This window comes from Eumetopias jubatus, unplaced genomic scaffold (genome assembly GCF_037043125.1).
Source record: "Eumetopias jubatus isolate StellerSeaLion01/CBP00866 unplaced genomic scaffold, mEumJub1_p1.0 scaffold_6, whole genome shotgun sequence".
NCBI lineage: Eukaryota > Metazoa > Chordata > Mammalia > Carnivora > Otariidae > Eumetopias > Eumetopias jubatus.
In genome coordinates this window covers 54597410-54619671 of record NW_028274812.1, presented here as the reverse complement: position 1 = coordinate 54619671, position 22262 = coordinate 54597410, and the positions used below count along the sequence as shown (strand labels likewise).

Sequence of the window (22262 nt, the reverse complement as noted above, 5' to 3'; positions counted from 1 at the left end):
ACAATGTATCCTACAAGGCAAAAAAATTTAATCAGAATTTCTAAGAATCCTAAGGGTCAAACTGAGAATATTACTAATACCCGAAATTATTCTACCAGTGTTTCTCAACTTACTGATTTATAAATCAAATATCTAAATCCCACAGAGTATTCTTTTTAGTGTAATAACACCTAAAAATAAGTTATTATAAACATATTGGTAACAAAATTTCTAAATGTAAAGCCTTTCCCTTTAACTCAATAAGGCTATGGAATGGTCTTCTTTCTCTTCCTACTTCCTAGATATTAGATTTCCACTGACTGTCCTCTCTTCCATCCCTTCCTTTTATTTTCCGTGGACAAATATCAATACTTTTTATCTTGCAAAAAATATGTAAAAGATGCTTTCATAGAGTTTTACAATCCTACATAAAAGTAATTTCACCTTCAAATACCTGGAAAGTCAATGCAGGTTAATACCATAATACCTGTAGGAAAAAAACCCAAGTAGTATATTTAAAACCAAGAAGCTAGCTTAAGAAAAAGAGCCACAAAATCTTGGACGTTTAGCTTTCAGTGTGGCTTATAGTAATTTAAAATGAAGTCTTTTTGCCTAAATCTTTTGTGAAATTAACCGCAATTAAAAATGCTGTTGGGGATATTTTATTGATATCTCCACTGGGAAAGAAAAAAGAAACGATATCAAAAAAAGGATAGCTTGGATCCTAAAGGGACCCTGTGGCAAGTAATGCTTCTTAGGTAGAAAGCCACTTTGAAGATAATAATCAAGACGTGACTGAACACACTGCATCTTAGATGAAAAAATTTATTTTGCACTCGGTTTTTTATAAGCGATTTCTTTTCTAGTTTTGGGTTAAAATCTTGCAACTCTCTGAATGCTAATCAAAACACTGGCATAGTTTAATAGTATTTAAATGTGATTTTCACATAGAAGAATTTCTGAATCTTTTACAGTTTCTAAAGTGATAAAAGAGAAGAGACATGCCATGAATAATAAGAAATTAGCACTGCTATAGAGCCATACTCACTTCTTTGGTTCAAGAAAGGACTAAATCATTAATGCACAGAATTCTGACATCCAAAACTCACTACCACAGCCACTAATCAAAATTGGTCTGCACAGGCAGAGACGGAGTAAACAGAATGTCATAGGGATGGGGGTAGAAGTGTGGGGGAGAAGGGGCTTCAAACTCTGAAATCTTCAATAAAATAATTTCTAGGTCTTTGTTAAAAAGTGCATGAAAGAGGTATCTGGGAATAGGTAACACATTGGACGGCATTAATTACAAATTGTTCAACTAAAATGTAAATATCTGGCCATTCAGACCCTAAAAAGATAATGAAGGAATGGGTTGGAGATTAGGTCAAATTAAATGAGAGGTAAGAGAAAGGGAAAGAAGTGCTAAGATATGCAGAACTACATCAAGTGCCTCACAGAGAGCTGGAGAGGGAGATGGAAGGAAGCAAAAGAGGGAAAAGGAAAAATATAGAAGACACATGTTACTTGAAAAATGTAAGCACAGTTAGTCTCACTGAAATGACAGCATGCTATTGATTCATTCGTCATTTAATAGTCACTACAGCAAATATAAAATAATTGCCATCCAGAAATAATTATGGCTAAGTGCTACAATAAGAAGTTCACATGGCTAGGTTTCCAGATAAGAAGGGTTAGCTGGTTAAAATAACTCTAATTCATTTATATGCCAAACCCCCTTTGTTCCAAATACACCCTAAATGAGTCCCTGTAACAATCGAACATCCAAGCTCAAGGGTTGTGCCGGCGAAACAGATGAGAAACCTCCTAAATGGGCTGGCCCAGCCAACAGACCTTCAAACATATGTTGCAAGGCTGCTCTGATGACAACGATAATTCATGTAAAGTGCCAAGCACAGAAACTGGGTATCCAATTAGTGGTCACTGCTACTCTAGAGGAGAAGCTGTATTATCCATTAACTCTATTATCACTTCTCTCTAGAGCAGTGGTTCTCAAATGGGTCAATTTTGTCCCTGGGGGGATATTTTGCAATGTCTGAGATATTTTTTTAATGTCTTGATAGAGAGTGCGGAGCAGTGTGCTACTGGCATCTATTGAGTGGATAGAAAGACCAGGAATGCTGCCAAACACCCCACAATGCATAAGGTAGCTCCCTCCCTGCCACTGCCCCAACACCAAAGAATTATCCACTCCAAAATATCTATACTGCTAAGGTTGAGAAATCCCGCTCCAGAAAACTAAAGTTTTCAAAATTTAGAGCATCACAATCACTTGGAGGGCTTGTGGAACGAACCATAGGTTGCTCAGACCTTTTGCTGGGACCCCAGAGTTTCTGATTCAATTGGTCTAGGGTACATTTCTAATCAGTACCTAGGTCATGCTGATACTTCTGACCCAACTGTCTACACTTTGAGAACTAGTACTCTTAAGAAAAGTGATGAGGAGCTAATGGACAAAACAAAACAAAAATATTAGGAAAGTAAGTACTTCTGGGGTTTTCTGTTCTCTTAAATCATGACTTTCTTAAGTTTCCAAAACAAAATATTTATTTAAAAACAAATTAAGTTAAACTACATATGCATATATACCTGCGTGTGTGTAATTTTCATTTTTTAAGAGGAATTGTGCTATAAATTTAAATAGTAATGACAGGCCATGACTCCAACAGTGAAAATCACTTATGAGACAGATGTTTGTTTGCATTTCCTCTATATAGTGGAAGAAAAGCTTCTTTAAAAAAAAAAAAGATTTTATTTATTTTTTGACAGAGAGACAGTGAGAGAGGGAACACAAGCAGGGGAGTGGGAGAGAGAGAAGCAGGCTTCCCGCTGAGCAGGGAGCCCAATGCGGGGCTCGATCCCAGGACCCTGGGACCATGACCTGAGCTGAAGGCAGACACGGAACGACTGAGCCACCCAGGCGCCCCTGGAAGAAAGGCTTCTTAAAGCCTTATAGGAAAAAAATGACAGTATGTTAAGAGGTATAAATTTTAAGAAAGTTTTTTAACTGGATCAAATATAAATACAAGATATGATAAAGCAGTCATTTTACTGTAGATGGTTTGAAATTAAAAGGACATTACAAACTAAATCTTTGTGTTCCTGTAACACTAAAAATTCACTAAAAGCATTTTCAATTATTAATCAACCTAGTTATACAGATTTATACATATATCAACTGTATCTCATATGCAAAATATATTCCTACCACTGGTGAACTCTGGGGTATACAACCATTCACTGTTATTAATGGACTTTTTCCAATAAACTTATGTTAGGATAATGTGTAGCATATTATGAAATAACTGTCTAAATGTTTTCACCAAGTTTTACTAACCATGATGTTCACTGCCAAGTCTACCCAAAGACTGTAAGAGGCTATGATCCAAATTATTACCAAATTTACTTATTCATTTAAATCATGTAATTTCATGAGCAGTCTTTCTGAAGAAGTCTAACAAAGTATCTGTATAACTTTATATTAAAACGCAAATACATAAACTTTTCAGATTTCCATCATTATTTTTAATTACAGAAAGCAGAACACGGAGACTGATTTAAAAGATGTAATATAATAGAGTAAAATGCCTGTCTGTTCCACAGTAAAATTTAATTGAATGCTCAAGCAGGTTACAAATTTGCTTTAAGCAACTTTCTCACAAAGCTGTAGATTCTTGAATGCCACACACACACAGCTTTATACTGAACTTATTCACCTTCCCGTATTGCAGGCAAAATAATGGAAATGACTAACTCAGCTGTATGCAGAAAGGAAAGCACAAAATGGCTAGCGGATATAAAGAACTGCCAAACATTAGGAATATATGGAATTGCTCCATATTTCACTGCCTTACATCACTGGGAACATTAACTGTCATATCCTTAAGGATGAAATAATGAAGACAGTACTTATGAAAGTAAACAAGTATGAAATTAGAAGCTGCAGCTTTCAAATTTATTAAGCCACCTCCATCTACTGACACACACTCGCAATACTTAACTCTAGCAATACCTAACGCAATATATCTCTACATCAACGTCTCAGAGACATCTCAAACTTTCAGCCTCAAAGTTGACCTTCTCAACAGCTTTGTTCCCCAACCCAAACCTATTCTCCATCTAGTTATTTCATATCACAGTATAAAGCACCACTATCTATCTAGCTGTCCCTTTTTTTCACCCTAACCTTATAGCCAATCTAGTGATAGATTCTGTCCGTTCTACCTCCAGAACAAATCCCAAATTTAATGACTTTTCTCCATCTCTAACCACTGTCCCCCTAGAGGCCACCATCATCTTACACCTGGACCTACTGCTATAGCCTCTTCACTTCTAATCTTGGCTCCTTCTTCACATATTTTTGCATCTTATTGCTCTCCTGCTTAAAAGTTCTCCAAAGGCTTCCCACTGCACCTAACATCTGAATTATTTTTGTTGGCCTATACAAGGCCCTACATCATCTAGCTCCTTCCTATCTCTCCAATCTCATCTCATGTCACCCTTCCCTCTTGGTCACTATTTTCCACAGTGGCCTTCTTTCGGTTCCCTAAAACATACCAAACTCTTTGTTGCCTCATGTCCTTGAAACACGTTATTCCCTGAAATGGTTGGTTCTCTCTCATCTTTAAGATTTCAGGTTAAATATTATCTCTTCAAAGAGGTCTTCCCTAACCACCTTAATATAAATAGGTCCAATCTCTCCTTGTATCTATTCTTAACACTTTGTTTATTGCTTTCAGAATAGTGTAAAATCAACTGCCAAAAGGATGCTTTGTGTCCCAGGAGACTTATGGAAAGAACTAGATATAAAAAAAAGTGTCATTTTTGCTACACAGAATGTTTAAAAAAAAAAGCGAGACTATAAAGTAGAGGGAAAATACGACAAGAAGACTAGAGAAGGGGTATCCCAGGAAAAAAAAAAACCTTACATTATCTGTAACTTCAAAAAGCTGCAGTAAGGTTAGATTCTTCAAAACTGCCTAGCATTCTCCCACCTCAGGGCTTTACCCTTGCTGTTCCCCTCCTAGTAAGGTATGAACCCTAGATAAATGCATAGTGCTGTTTTGGATCTTTATTTAATGTCACAAAATCAGTGAGACCCTCCGTGACCATTCTATTTAAAATAGTAATGCCCTATCCCAATACAGCTCTTTCTCATCTTTCCCTGCTTTACTTTTCTCCCATAGCACTTACTACCATATGACACATTAAAAATATTTTACATGTATATACATATATATACACAGATAACACACACACACACACACACACACACACACACACACACACCCCTTATCTATTCTCCCCCACAATTTTGGTTGTATAAGGGTAGGAATTTCAGTCTGTTCTGTTCACTGCTTTATCTCCAGCATAGACTCCGTAACACTAACTGAATGAATTCAATGAATTAACATTAAAATGATACCCATAAAACATGGACCAAGTTATAGCAGGAATGTGACAGTTAATATTACGGGTCAACTTGGCTGGCAATGGAGTGTCCAGATTAATTATTTCTGGGTGTGACTTTGAGAGTGTTTCCAGATGAAATTAGTAATTGAATAGGTGAACTTTCAGTAGACTGCCCACCTTGATGTGGGTGGGCATCGCCTAATCAGTTGAGGACCTGAACAGAACAAATGGAAGGGGAAGAAGGAATTCACTCTTTTCCTGCCCCACTGATTGAGCTGAGATAACTCATTTCATCTTCTCATGCCACTGGACTGGGATTTATACCACTAGCTCCCCTGGTTCTCAGGACTTCTAACTCAGATTGAATTACATGACTGGCTTTCTTGGGGGATTTCCAGCTTGTAGAGGGCAAATCATGGGACTTCTAAGATTCCATAACCATATGAGCCAATTCCCCATAATAAATCTCCTTTTATGTATATATTCTTAAAATTGGTTCTATTTCTCTGGAGAACCCTAATACAAGGAACATGTAAAGAGTAGCAGGAAAGCCAACACCAAGCCTAAGACGAGGCTTATAATAGTAAGGAAAACAAAACGAGCTTCATAAACTATGTGTGGCAAAGAAAGAACACATGGAAAAAATTATTGGGGAAGACAGTATCATATTAAGAGACAGAGAAAAAGCTCAACTATTGGACTTCTGTTTAGCTTCCATCTTCTCTAACACAGAATGATCTTCAAAGAAGAAAAGTGAAAAAATGTAGCGGAAGTGACAACAATGCCTCTATAGGCTCAGAAATAATAGCAGCTACTCTGCTTTTGTAGTATGCTGCTTTAAGTTAATGCAAGTCTTCAGATAAAAGGGAATTACTTCAGAAGACATTAAAAGAACTAAAAGGATTACAAAACACCAATAATCTTATGAAACAATGGCAAATAGGAGAGGTGCTTGAGGTCAGGAGACAGGCAAACGTTTCAACTTAAAAATATGAGTGTATGTTATCAACTAGTAAGCCTGATGTCAATCCCAAGCAAAATTTTATGTTTTTCACCATTCAGAAAGTAAAACAGTATTATCAGAAATCAGCAGACATTTTAAAATATGTATGGCATCAAAGTGACCTACAATTCCTTTTGTAACAGTATTAAGGAGGGGTGCCTGGCTGGCTCAGTTGGTGGAGGGTAAGACTCTTGATCCTCTCTTGATCTTGGGGTTGTGGGTTCAAGCCCCACCCACGTTGGGTGCAGAGATTACTTAAAAATAAAATCTTAAAAAAAATTTTTTTTTAAGATTTTATTTATTTGACAGAGAGAGACAGTGAGAGAGGGAACACAAGTAGCGGGAGTGAGAGAGGGAGAAGCAGACTTCCCGCTGAGCAGGGAGCCCAATGCCAGGCTCGATCCCAGGACCCTGGGATCATGACCTGAGCTGAAGGCAGGCGCTTAATGACTGAGCCACCCAGGTGCCCTTAAAAAATTTTTTTATTTATATTAAGGGACTGGGCATTAAAAAGTGATATCGTAAATGTAACAATACAGCACAGATCTACTTCTGGATAGTATGTGTAAGCTGCAAAAGAGTAGTTAGGCGCACTCAATAGTTTCCGCAACATCTGGGAATCAACTTTGACAGTTCTCATCTAATACCTGTCACAATCAACCAAATACTCAGTCTTAACAGTTCTATATCTCAAATATAAGCCACCACTTATAAACAATTGCCATGTCTCACCTAACCACTGGAATGGACTCCTAGTGCTCTTTTAATTCCATGTTTGCTCTCTTCGAATTCATTAACCATACTGCATCCAAAGAGATGCCTTTAAAAAGAAAATCTGATTCTGTCATATTCTTGCTTAAAATCTTTCAATGGTCCCCTATCTATCCCACCTCAATTCCTGGGGATTAAGTTCAATATCATTAAAATAGCCTTTAAAGCCCGGAACACACAGGGTCTCACTCTAATTTGCACTGCCAGGCCTAATTCGGACCATTTGCTACTTTCCACTCAATCTTGATCACCATGTTCTTGTCAAAATGGTCTCCTCTAAGCTCTCAGCTTTTTTTTTTTTTTTTAAGATTTTATTTATTCATTTGAGACACAGAGATACAGAGAGAGAGCATGAGCAGGGGGAGAGGCAGAGGGAGAGGGAGAAAGAGGCTCCCCGCTGAGCAAGGAGCCCAATGCGGGGCTCAATCCCAGGACCCTGGGATCATGACCTGAGCCGAAGGCAGACACTTAACCATCTAAGCCACCCAGCTGCCCTGCTCTTAGCTTTTTTCTGCTTTTCTGCCTAACCCAGATCATTCCCTGTGCCTGGAACACTTTCATCACGACCACCCTGCTCTCTATTCCTTCCTCCTTCCTCTACAACTCAAGCTATAAATGTAATAATTATTTAGAGGCTGTTTAATGTCTGGCTCCCCTAGATACAGAGCTGAGTCTTAAAGTCTCTTCTCTCTCTGTTTTAGTACTCTTTCTATGACACCACACATTTCTGGTAAGTTACCTTCCACCTAAGTCCTGCTTCAAAGGGACAGGGAGAGGGAGAGAGAAAAAGGGAGAGGGAAGAAGAGAAAATGGAAAAGGAAAGAGAGGGGGAGGGAAGGGGAAGGGAGAAAGAGGAAGCAGGGGAAGAGAGAAATTATCATCAGTAATTCTTCTTCCAAGAAGTCCTTCAGAATCCGTTGAAAACATCTAATCATCAGAATGAGGTATATGGGATGAATGCAAGTCTCGGGAAGTCTTACCACATTCAGTTTATAAGGAACTCCAGCTTACAGAGGAAAGTGATTTGCCAGACCACACAACTGATATGAGATAAATATCAGGTCCTTCTCAGACCAACAGATTGTCAGTGCAATACTTAATCTACTATATGTACCTGATAAAAACAAAGCAATACAATTATAACCCAACTGTCTCTATCATAGAAGCCTCCAAAGAGCTAAAAACCATTGCAATTGTCTTTTACATCACCTAGCAAACAAAAGTATTTTCAAAATATTATGACTTGTTATAAAAATCACCCTTCACTACTCACTTTCCTCTTAAAAACCAGTTTTAGGTTAAAACCAAAAAACTGACTGATGTAAATTTTCAACAAATGTGGCAGTCAAAACTTAGATTTATTTGAAGGACTATGGAATTTACTTAATGCTATCTTTTCTTTTTTAGTATACTCAAAAAACCAAGGCTGAAAACTAAGTCATATATTATGTTAAAAATATTTTTTAGAGATTTATTCAAATCTCTAGCTTATAAGAAAAACAGCTTGACATTTAATAGAAAAGAGCCTGCACATGTAGTGACAACAGCCTCATAAATAATAAAAATGTTACTTTCTTTTCTTTTTTGTGGTCAACTTTTTTTCACAGGGAGGTTAAATACTTTTATATCTAAAATGAAAACCCATAAAAAACACTGAAAGGCACAGTGTGTCTTAAATGAGTTTTCTTGGTTTCAAAAGTTTTTCTTATTTCTCTTTCACACAGATCTGAAAAATTAAAATTAGCATTTGAAAGTATTCAAAAACTGTTTAAAATCGTTGTTTAGTTGTTATGAGCTACAGGTGCAGTTCTGAATGAAATTTACCATCTGCTATGCCTCAACTTTGACCAGTTTACAAACCAAAAGGTGAAATATCTTTGTCTTTACAAATTAATAGGACCTTCTTTTGGATTTTCGTAAATAAATTCAAACAAAATACTTCCTCTATTTTATAGCAGTATTAAACTATGTATAAAAGCCTGTTAATATTATTCCCTTACAGTATTAAAAAGGAGTAAAATAGTCATTCAGTTAGTATTCATTTAGCTGCTCTATGCCTAAGACTGCTTCTCCCTCTCCCACTCCCCCTGCTTGTGTTCCTGCTCTCGCTGTCTCTGTCAAATAAATAAATAAAATCTTTAAAAAAAATTTTTTTTAATTTTTTAAAAAACCAAAAATGTAATTATATTCTAGCAGAATTACATAAACCATAACCACACCAGAGTGTGATAAAATATGAGAGCAAAATGCATATAAATGGACAAGGAGGCATGACAGCATGAAAACATGGATAATTCTGCCTCCATGCCACCATAAGCTCCATGAAGACGGGGTGCATGTCTGTTTTGTCACTGCTGGATGATCACTAACTCCTAGCAGAGTGTCAGGTTCATGTTAGATGGTCTATAAATATTTGTTGGCTAAAAAAAATTTTAAAAAGAAGGCTTCACATAGCAGTTAACAACAGAGATGAGCATTAAAACCTAAGACCTAGACAAAAAGAAAGAAAGGGCATTTTAGGAGCACCTGGGTGGCTCAGTCGTTAAGCGTCTGCCTTCGGCTCAGGTCATGATCCCGGGGTCCTGGGATCGAGTCCCGCATCGGGCTCCCCGCTCGGCGGGAAGCCTGCTTCTCCCTCTCCCACTCCCCCTGCTTGTGTTCCTGCTTTTGCTGTGTCTCTCTCTCTGTCAAATAAATAAAATCTTAAAAAAAAAAAAAAAAGGCATTTTAATTAGAAGGAAGTACTACACCCACCTTTCACCAATTTAATGTAGGTAACATTCAGCCTTTTATCCCAAAATATATTTTCTGAAGATTTTATTTATTTTTGCCGGCGTGTGTGTGAGAATATATGAGCGAGTGCACGAGTGAGTGGGGAGCAAGAGGAAAAGCACAGTCCCCACGGAGCAGGGAGCCCGACGCGGGACTCAATCCCAGGACTCTGGGATCATGGCCTCAGCCGAAGGCAGACGCTTAAAACCAACTGAGCCACCCAGGCGCCCCCAAAATATATTTTCTACCAACATTTACCTAGCTAAAAATTTCCTAAATGGGTATTTTAGTTTTTTAAAAGCAGAATAAATAAACTACCAATGTCTCCAGTAGCCACAGGATACTATACAGGAGATTTTGAGTGTAAGCTCAATCATTACCAATACAAGCAAGACCAAACATAATCAGCTAAAAAAAAAAAAAAAATCTATAGCTAAAAATAAAAATTGAATAAAGTACATTTTATCCACATACCATTTTAAGTCAGATTTAATGAAACTCAGTTTGAAAATTTAAAAAATTTTTTTAATGTAATAAAATTTAACTTAGCAATGCTAACTTTAAAACAGTTGTATATCCAAGAAAGAAAAGGAAGTAGGACAAAAATAGGAAAAAAGGAATATTACGCCAAAAAATAGCAATGAAGGCAGTTATTAGATTAAGTCCGATACGTTAAGTTATACCCAGTTCTGAATGTGACATTTTAAGTCATGCATTAGGTCAACGATAAATACGAGCTGTTGGTCTGGTCAACCTTCTATGAGCTGCCAAATGTTTTCCAAAAGGGTCAGAGAGAGTAAATATTCTAGGCTGTGGGCCACATGATCTCTAGCAGAACTATTTAACTCAGCTGTTGTAGCATGAAAGCAGTCCCAGACAATACACAAATAAATGGGTGTGAAAGGGTTCTAATAAATATTTATTTACAGAAAGAGGTGGCTGGCCCATGACCACAGTTTGCCAACCCCTGTTCTAGGGTCTCAAAGTGACTTCTCAACAATTCTTTTTATCGAGATAGCTTTACCTCCTTTCACACACTTTCACATAAGCTGTATTAGTGTTTCGTTTAAGCCTCCACCTATAAAAGAACATAACAGATACTCTCTTGTTTCACATATAAAGGAACTGAAGCTCAAAGGGATTGAGTGAGTTGCCCTATGGAGCTGCTAGGAGAGCTGAGACTAAACAACTTTTTTTTCCCCAAGATTTATTTATTTATTTGAGAGAGAGAGAGAGAGAGAGAGAGAGAGCGAGCATGAGCAAGAAGGGCAGAGGGAGAGGGAGAGAGAATCTCAAGATCACAACCTGAGCTGAAACCAAGTCAGATGCTTAACCGACTGCGCCACCCAGGTGTCCCTAAACAACTCTTAACTACCACCCACCACGCCCAAGCCTCCAATGCCCCAAGTGAAATATTTTAATCATTTTTAGAATCCTCTGCTGAATCCCAGAGCTCCCTGTAGCAGACTCACCACATTCACAATAGATTTCAAGAACACCTACTTAAATACCCATTAAAATTATTTCCTTCAATTCTGAAGCCAAATTATTCTCAGATCCCTGCTTTCTTGCTAAGATTTGGCCTTCTTCCATTTAGGTTATCTTCTTATTCACAAGTCTCCTAAAATTTCAGTTCATCTTCAAACAGCCAGCAAGAAAAAGGAAAAAGTACACCTTCTTAAAGGGTCGTAAACTCTTTTAATTATTTAACAGGAATTTGTATACTCAGTAAGGTAGAAGAAGCAAGAGGCCTGCCTTTACAGAGCTTGCAATCTAACCAGACATACAAATATAAAACTAAGGAGCAACTCCATGTAACTCAAATCTAAGAGACTTAAAAGAAATGAGAAAATTTAGAGTACAGTGTCATAAAATATGTACCTTTTACATTACTGAAGTCTCAAATAATGCCGTTTTGCATAATGAAACTTTAACAAATACTAACTAACCACAAACACCTCTTTGATATGGTAATAATATAGTCCAAAAGATAAAAATGCATCATTTTTTAAAATTATGTTGTTTTTTTTTTTCTGGGAGGGTTTGGGGGAGAAGGTGGGTCTTCTACTTTATTCTAGTTATTGACGTGAAAGTTCAGCTTATATTGGACTAATTTTTTATCCAAAAACAACTATAAAAGATGGATAAAACATAAGCAGTCCTTGCTTTATACAGTTGTACAGGACTGGAAAAGTGATCATGAAACCACACAAAGTGATCTTAATAACCAATGGTGTGATCTTTAAAAATTGTCCCAACATTAAAAACTGTTATAAATGTATAAGAAAATGAATAAAGTAAATAAAACTAATGTATTTAGTACACTGTAATTTAAAACATTAGAAATGCTGAGAATGCAAGCGCTTTATTTATTGCTCTGTAAAAACTTTAAGTACGGTTTCAATCGTGCTTGCTTTCATGACACATACCCTACAAGGAAGCATCTTTCCTAAACCTTGCAGAACTGTCATATTCTTCTCTAAGTCAGGATCAACTTCCAAACATGTTAAAATTTGCACTTCCGATGTCATGAAATATCTCTGAGAGATTCTTTAATGCTAAGTTTTTTGCCAGCATCACTTTTTCTGGGATAAACTCATCCTTTTCATTACAACCGCCTACCTCATTTATGTGCAAAAGTTCACCTTCACTAAGTTCCCATGGCTGCATATCTAGTCTCTCAAAAGGCGGCAGTGTCAACATTCCCAGTCAGTTGTTTCTTCTATAATTCCATTATTCCAGTAAAATGCCGCTGTCAGCATTATTACTTTTTGTTTCTTTGCCATACTTTCATCTTTCTTGACCAATTCCCTCTTTCAATTATGTACTTTTATAAAATGTTATGTGGACTTATCACTGAAGACAAGGAGGCAATACAACCACATGCTTTGCTGTCTGTGGGTAAACTAAATAACAGATGAGTAATGATGATTAACTGACAGACACTGAAAGAAGTGATGTGACTGGTCTTTAATCATGATGCATATCTGTTGTTAAATGACTCATGGACTAAAGAGCTAGCAATACAGTTTGTACTTTTATGTAATTTCAGTTAATATACGGTAGCAAGTGAAATTTGAACCATACTGTTAAGGACCTGGTATTATTTAACTAAAGCATGTTCCCTGAAATTCATGCATACCGGACCCATGTAAAACAATGGCTACCTGTATTAAGACAACTGTGTTGAAGGCATTGAAAGACAATCAATGCAGGCAAGATTAAGGAGCTATGATCTCTAAAAGATGGAGAATACAGAGGTGAGCTGCAGATTCCTCTCAGCTTTTCCCTTGAGTGTAACTTCTAAATCCCAGCCAGGAGAGACAGGATCCAAGCACAAAGCAAGTCTTACTATTCTGAGAAAGCAGGGGTTGGAGTTTGTGCCCTACCCAAGGGGAGGTACTTTGGTACACACACAAGGTACTCAGCTGTAATTCCAGAAAGATCATGACTAAGCAATAAGGGCACTTTCTCCAGAAGCTAAACACAGGAAGTTTATACCGTCTGATGTTCTGGGCAAAGCAACTTTAATGCTAAAAAATCCATAAAGGGAAGGATGTTGGAAGAGTACAATATAAGGGATGATTAAAGGCAGCTTCTTCGCAAAATTTTGTGTGTAGAGGCTGGAATTTAAACTTGTACCACCAATTCCAAGATGTACCAATTACTCACAGGATTATAGTTATTTCATACTTTATAAAGTGGTGACTAGTCAGAAGTTAAACTGTTATATTTACCATTTTGTAATCCCATCCAGAGCTGCTTATGATCTTTTTTCTGCATTTCATTGATTACTTGACTTTTATGCTTTAATGCATCAGCTTCTTTCACACAAGACATAAAATGAGCTTCAATTGCATCCTTAGATGGACAGTGCAGAAGGTCCTTTTCTGGAAAACTCTACCAAAGGGAAAAAAATACACACATAAAACAGGTACACATATTAGAAAATTAGTTTCTTAAAGAACTGTATCTCCCCCAATTATCCAATATTTTTAGCAAACCATCTGTTAACTTCCCAGTAAAGAGGTTAAAGTACAATTCCAAATAGTTTTTAAATTTGAAGTTAAAAATCTTTTTTTTTTAAGATTTTATTTATTTATTTGAGAGAGAGAGAATGAGAGAGAGAGAGCGCACATGAGAGGGGGGAGGGTCAGAGGGAGCAGCAGACTCCCTGCTGAGCAGGGAGCCCAATGCGGTACTCAATCCAGGGACTACCAGGATCATGACCTGAGCTGAAGGCAGTCGCTTAACCAACTGAGCCACCCAGGCGTCCCTGAAGTTAAAAATCTTTAGCTACCTGGCATATTTTGTACTTTTTCCAAATAATCCTTACATAATATGATATGTATTTAAAACAACATAAAAGAAAAAAAACGAAGGATATGAAAGAGTAATAACTTTAAAAATAGCTTTTTGACTTGGCCATTTAGCGCTGACAAGAATGTGGAAGAGAACTGACATACACTGCTAGTAAGGATGTTAAAACAGGACAACCACTTTGGAAAACAGTTTGATAGTTTTTTTAAAAAAGGTAAACATATACCTACCATCAGATCCAGTCATTCTACAACTAGGTAATTACCTAAGAGAAACAAAAACATCTATCCACACAAAGACTTGTGTGTGAATATCCACAGTGGCTTTATTTGTAACAGCCAAAAACCAGGAAACATCCTAAATGTCAACAGGTAAATGAATACATAAATTGTAGTATAAACTTATCAAAGTGTACGTTTTAATATGTATAGTTTCCTGTAACAGCTTAATAAAGCTGTTAAAACATAGCTTTTAAGGTCAAATAGCTAAATTTACATCTTATACCTACACTGAATCTTTTAGGCAGTTGAGGCAACGATCACTGGACAGATAAGCAGTTATGTAAATGAGATGACTAATGCAATTTTCCCTGAAAAAAGATAGTAAGCCAACACTAACTGAACACTCATTGTGTGACAGACATTGCACTAATGCTTTTTATATGGACAATGTAATTTCATCTTCCTAACAATCCTTAAGGTAAAAAGCATTGTTATTGCTATTTCACAGATAAGACAATTAATTAACTAATTAATTAAAAAGCTCAGAGAGCAGATAGAGTCCTATGTGGTCAAGCTAGGATTATTCTGACTCAAGAGTCCCACTCTTAACTACTACGCAATACCATTTCCTCCATAAGACCTAAATACTTAAGATAATTATATTCGAACACTATTTTACCAAAAAGTCACGGTTCTGTAAGTCCTTTGGTAAAAACTGAGACAAATAATATGGCAGAAAAAAGCACTTAGTTATAGCCTATTTGGACACTATTAACAGACAACACTAAATTACCCAAGTAATGGAAAGCTCCAGAATGGCTAGGAAACTTAAGTACATGCCGTCCTACCAAAAGAAAAGGCACTTGATTACCTATTGCTATTTCCTAAAGTATATTTTGTAGATGCAAATAATCAGTCATACCTCCTGTTTTAATAGAGTCTGATCTCATAGATGTGCTGAGTAAAAAGGTAAGCCACTATTTAACTACCCACTGGTCACAGCTGCTGGGGGGGAGGGGGAGAAGAGCTGAGACAGTCAAATTGGGTACAAAGGGATTCTAAATTCATGGTGCTCTTGAACTAAAAATCCATAAAGAAGGAAGGTAGATGTTTTCAGACATAGGCACACAAGGGTAAAGAATATGAGAAAATATAAAGTCTGTAAAACTGAAAAGGCAAAAGGAGAGTATGAGAGAGAGAAAGGCAAAACTAAAAGATGGGAAAACATATGGATGGCAGAGAGAGGGTTCCTGCCTTAATCAACTTTACAATACAAAAGTTATATTCGCTTTGCTTAGCTAGATTGAAGGGATTTGTCCTGACTTCCTGACCAGGATAAACAATAACATGTATATCATATCAACTCTATTATATTCAAATGGGTTAGCATTATAATTATTATTTCTATTTAGGAAAACTTTAACTTGGTTATACTTGATCTCTAAATTTAGAATGGCTTTTCTGGATATTGTACAGTTCTCTATGTTGCTAATTTAATTGTCCATTTTGGTTATGTATGAGTAGCAAAAAATATGAAAGTTCATATTCCAAAGAAAATATTATTTTCATGTAGTTTGAATTTATGACCTATTTAAGCTTATGTACTGTTTGAATTTCTTAAACTGTATACAATCTGATTATGAAAAAAAGGAGTTAGGGTGTCTCAAAACAGTGGTTTGAGAAATCAGGGGGGAAAAGCCCACCATTTTCTCGTGTTGCTTCAGCACAGGTTGCTATTCCCCTCAATGACTCCTATAATCAGAGAAGGTACCGAAGTCTTGCTTTTCCTAGATTTCCACTGTTTTGCAGGCTTCTAAACTTGACCAGTGGGGACACCCATAACTGATAGCTGACAATTACAAACAACTAGTCTTAATTGCAAATGAGGGGTCTATCAAGAGAGTACACACATTTGTATACATATGCTTCAACAGAATATTCTACCTCTCTATCTAGGAGGAAAGTAAACTATTTAATGAAATGAACTCAAAGGAAATAGGAGAGCAGTAACTGAAAGAGGAAATATCTACGTAGGCAGGCACAGCAACTGAATTAATCGTGGCAATGAATAAAGTGACAGATGTCTCAGTCAAAGCCCCCTCAGCTCCTACTTATGAGATGTTCCTCCTTCCATGATTAGGTTGGGGTGGGGGTAGGAAATCTTTTTTCAAAAGCTTCACAGTAAGATTCCAGAAAGACTCTTGATTCATTACATTTCTAGTATCTTCTTACATACATTAGCAGTTGTATTTAAGTGCATATCTTTTCAGTACAAATTTCTGCAAATAAAGGTAGTGAGTTTGACACCATGTTTATTTGCTTTCATGAATCTTCCAAGTCAGAATGCATGATAAACTAATCTAACTTCACTTTTACAGAAGTAATCTGGAAAGTACCATTTACTTAGATATTACCAGTGTCCTTTAATGAAAATATTAATCCAGACAGTCTGATTAGAGATAAATGAACAGTACTACACTGAAACTACTTACAAGTGGAAAAAAAAAAAAAAAGCCTTTCAATTTATTGATAATATTGCAAGCTTGGCACCAAAAGCAAAGACAACAAAAGCAAAAAAGCAAAAAAACAAACCAAGTAGGACAACAACAAACTAAAAAGTTTGTGCAAGCAAAGAAAACCATCAACAAAGTGAAAAAGCAACCTACCATAGAGGAGAAAATACTTGCAAATCATGTATCTAGTAAAGGGGTAATATCCAAAATATATAATGAACTCATACAAGTAATAAACAAAAACCAAACCTCCAATTAAAAAAATAGGCAGAAGATCTGAACAGAGATTTTTTCCAAAGAAGACATACATATGACAAACAAGCACATGATGCTCAACATCACTCATCCTCAGAGAAATGCAAATCAAAACCACAATGAGATATCACTTCATACCTATTAGAATGGCTATTATCAAAAGGTAAGAAATAACAAATGTTGATGAGGATGTAGAGAAAAAGGAACCCTTTGTACTGATGGAATATAAACTGATGCAGCCACTATGGAAAACAGATTGGAGGTTTCTCAAAAACTTAAAACATTAAATAACATATAATCCAGCAATTCCACTTCTACATATTCATCCAAAGAAAAAATCACTATCTCAGAAAGACATATGCACTCCCATGTTCATTGCACCATTATTTACAGTAGCCAGGACATGGAGACAACCTGTCCACTGATGGATGAATGGATAAAGAAGATGCAGTATATGTATAGAATGAAGTATTATTCAGCCATCAAAAAGGACAAGATCTCAACATCTGTGACAACATGGATGGACCCTGAGGCATTATCTAAGTGAAATAAGTCAGAATGATCTCACTTATGTGTGGAATCTAAAAGGGGTAAAAATAAAGCTCATAGATATAGAGAATAAACTGATAGTTGGCCGGGGGCTGGGGGTAGAGAGTAGGGCAAAAAGGATGAAGGCGATCAAAAGGTATAAACTTCCAGTTATGAAATAAATACGTCATGTGGATGTAACGTACAGCTTGATGACTATAGTTAATAATATATTTGAAAGTTGCCAAGAGTAAATCTTAAAAATTCTCATGACAAGAAAAAAAACGTTGTAACTATGGATGGTGATGAATGTTAACTAGTGATCTTTTTGCAATATATACAAATATCAAATTGTTACATTGCACACTTAAAATATAATGCTGTATGTCAATTATACCTCAAAATAATACTGCAAGTCCTATAAAGAGAGCAAAACAAACAAAAATTTCCCATATATCCATTAAGAATCTAATATCCCATTTAAAAATGCAGGAGTTGCTAATATAGTGTTATGGACTCAATGTCTGTGTCCCTCTAACATTTTCATGTTAAAGCCCTAATCCTCAGTGTGGCTGTATTTGGAGATGGACCCTTAAGGAATCAACTAAGGTTAAATGAGTTCATATGGGTGGGACCCTGATCCAAACAGGATTAGTGTCCTTATAAGAAAAGACAGCTGAGCGCTCACTCTCTCTGTCTCTCTCCACACAAAGGAGAAAAGGACATATAAGGACACAAAGAGAAGGCAACCATCTGCACACCAGGAAGACAACCCTCACCAGAAACTGAACTCTGCTGGACCTTGACCTTGGGTTTTCCAGCCTTGTGAACTGTGAGAAAATAAATTTCTCTTGTTTTTAAGCCATCCAGTCTGTGATATTTTGTTATGGCAAAATAAATAAATTAACATACAGAGCAATGTTATTTTATTTGATTGTTGAGTCACCACCTCTAATAGCAGACTCAGCATTCTGACAGGGAAAATACAAGGCCATAGTTTAAAGGCTTACTTTTATAAAATCTTAAAATTTCTTTCCAAGATCACTTTCGTGTGTGTGCATGTGGGTGGAGATGGAAAGGGAGGAGATTTTTCAAATATATCCCCTAAGATATAATTTTCAGGATGAGAGAAGAATATGCCATGAAAGTTAATGGAATCAATGCTAAAATCAGCACAAAAATTTGTTAAATTTTCTTGATTCTCTTAAATCTTTTTTTTTTTTTAAGATTTTATGTTTAAGTAATCTCCACACCCAAAATGGGGCTCAAATTCACAACTCCAACATCAAGAGTTGCACAACTCCAAGAGCCAGCCAGGTGCCCCAATTTTCTTAAATCTTCTAATTTTACCAAGATCCACTCTACAAAGTTACCTTCAACCAATCATTTGCTTCCCTCCTGGTACAATCTAAGGAATATCTCCCATCCTGTTTGCTAGATCCCATTTTGTGCATCTCTGAAACCCAGGTTCAATTAATTATTCCTATTTCTTTCTACAATTATCTGTAACCATGTTCTTTCTAATTACTGTTTCTCATCAGCTGTTCCTAAAAATAAAACAAGCACCCGAAGAAAAACAAAAAAACTTCCTTCAATCTCAACTTCCTTCTGGCTCCAGTCCTCTCTCTTCTCCCCTTCAGAGCCAACCTTTAAGGTGACCAAGCCGGCAGTCACCTCTAAGAACCCACGCGATCTGTCTGCTACCCTCACCACTCTTATAAACTGCTGTCTTGAAGGTCAACAATGATACTTTCAGTCTTTGCTTTAAGTCCTCACCAAGCATCTAACACCTTTAAATATACTCCTTGAAGCAGTCATCCTCGTCTGTGACACCACACTTATTTTTCTCTTCTTTTCTCATTCTCATTTGCAAAAGCCTATTCTGGTGCCATTCCTTAAAGGTTCTGGTTGGTTTGTTTGTTTTTAAGATTTTATTTATTTGACGGGAGGAGGGGGGAGGAGGAACAGAGGGTGAGGGACAGAATCTCCAGCAGACTCCATGCAAGGGCGAGCCTGACATAGGGCTTGATCTCACAACCCTGAGATCACAATCTGAGCTGAAACCAAGAGTCGGATGCTTAACTGACTGAGCCACCCAGGCGCCCCAAATGTTGGTATTTTTCAAATTTCTAGTCTAGCACCTCCTTGCTTTTTTTCATTCCACATACTCACCGTCATAAGCTTACCTACTTCCACATCATTTACAGACTAATAAGTCTCAATATCTGTCTCCAGCCAAAATCCTTCTCATGACTAGGACCCATACATTCATTAATCTAGAAGATATGGTATTAGGCATAAGAAACGTCAACAAATCCCAAAGTAAAGAAGTAAGTTTCCCCCCCTTGACTCCTCCTCCCCATCTCCTACATTCAAATTCAAGCAAGTTCTATTGAGTCCACATCCTAAATAGATCTGAATCCATTCACATTCAACATTCCCAGCTGCTTTCCTAGTACAAACTAACAACTATCTGACATTTCTGAAAAACCTTATAGCTGGGTCCCTTGCCCCAAATCTTAACCCCTTTAATTCATTTTTCACATTTGGAGTCACAGGGATCTTCCTAAAATGCAAATCAGATCTTCTCACTCAGCTGCTCTGCTATTTTATAATAAAACCAAACTTCAACCAAAGTCTTCAAGATTCTACATGACTTACATCTTCTGCTAACCTCTTCATCATAATCTCCTGCTCCCACTTCACATATTCCATTTTCTTTCCTTCGTCCCACACACATTCTCTGCTCCAACGATCTTGATTATCTGTCACCTGCTCAAACATTCTTTCAGCCATACTCTCTCATTTCTGTGCCTCTGCACAAAATACCTCCTTTGTCTAGAGCACTCCTTCTCTTTGCCTATCACTTGACCACTTACACAACTACCCCAAAATATCTTCCTCCATCTTCAGGTTCAGTTTCGACATCACTTCCTCCAGGAAATTTCTTACTTCCCAAGTGTAGGTTAAGTTCACAAAGTTCATATACTTGACTCTATAATATCATTTATATTCTTAGGTCATACTACTCTTACGCTCCACAAGGCAGAGACCATGACTGTTCTCACCTGTGCTTTCTCAATAAACTTTCACTGAGATACAATTCACACAGTGAAATGCAGAAATTTTAAGTGTACAGTTAAATAAATCAATACGACGTAAGTGTCAGCCCAAACAAGATATAAAATATTACCATCACATCCAAAAAGTTCTTTGGTGCCCTTTACAATCAGTTCCCTCATTTTGACCCACCCAGCTGATCTGATTTGTATCACAATATTAGTTTTGCCTGTAATATAATCACAAATAGAATCATATAGTACTGTGTAATCTAGCATCTTTTACTTATTAGCATAATGCTTTTGAAATTCATCTATGTTACTGCATGTATAAATAGTTCCCTTTTGCTGCTCAGTACTATATACCATTGGATTGATAAACCAGTCTGTTCACCCAAAAACATCTTAGTAGACATTAAGATGTGCTAACATACACATATTATATGAATATATATTTATGAATAGTGTGTATACACACACACACACATTTATGTATATATTTAAACTGTTCAAGTTTTTTGGATTTGTTCCAAAGGAAATCATATATTAGGGAACAGTTTGAGCAATGTGAATTTCATATTTACTTTTGTAAATGCTGTCCACAAGAAATACTAAATGAACATAGAAATCGCACCCAGCTAAACTGAGCCACAAAATACACAAAACACACACCTCAGCAATAGACCTGCTACCTCAATTCATGTTATAAGCTATACTCACCCACATTCGATGCTACAATTTTGTCTGATTTAGTAACTTTCCTTTCACCACTTCACAATAACTGACAAGCTGCAATCCCTTCCAATCCTCATCTCTACAAGCAAACTTAGTCTTTTCAAAATAAAGCTCCAAACTTATTGTAGTATTTCTGTATTTAACCATTTAACCTATGTAAAACTGTGCTTTTATTAGGTTCCTATCTTTTTTGTCACTAATAAAGTTTTTGATTTTGTGCCCTTAATGCATTTTCCCCATAAGTCCTGTGATTTTTAACAGCACCTTGTTATTTAGGAATATCTATTTTGCACTAGAGCAAAACTACCCATAGAAGTGGTAGGAAGAGACATCTTTGCCTTTTTCCTGATCTTAGGGTGAAATATTCAATAAACCACCATTTAGCATGATTTTAGCTGTAGACTTTTCATATTTACTCTGTCAAGTCGAGGAGATTCCCTTCTATTCCTAAGTTTGCTAAGAGTTTTGGAGACAAATGGGTACTGAATTCTGTCAAAAGCTTTTCTGGTAAGGACCTATGTGATTGTGATTTTTTTCTACTTTTTTCTGTAAATGTGCTGAATTACATCAATTCATTGATATGTGAAAGTTGAATCACCCTTATATTCCTGGGACAATCTCAACCCAGTTGTGGTATACTACCCTTTATTGAAGATTCAATTTGTTAGTATTTTCT

General features: G+C 36.6%; 1 protein-coding gene across 3 annotated transcripts in view; it reads right to left on the bottom strand.

Moving 5' to 3' along the window:
- Positions 1 to 22262, bottom strand: part of ATG5 (autophagy related 5) — a 123470-nt gene that overhangs the window by 64684 nt on the left and 36524 nt on the right. For all 3 annotated transcript variants that reach the window (XM_028104239.2, XM_028104238.2, XM_088023911.1), the window contains exon 5: positions 13693 to 13855. In XM_028104239.2, the coding sequence (XP_027960040.1) occupies positions 13693 to 13855 (163 nt within the window). The remainder of the gene's footprint in view (positions 1 to 13692; positions 13856 to 22262) is intronic.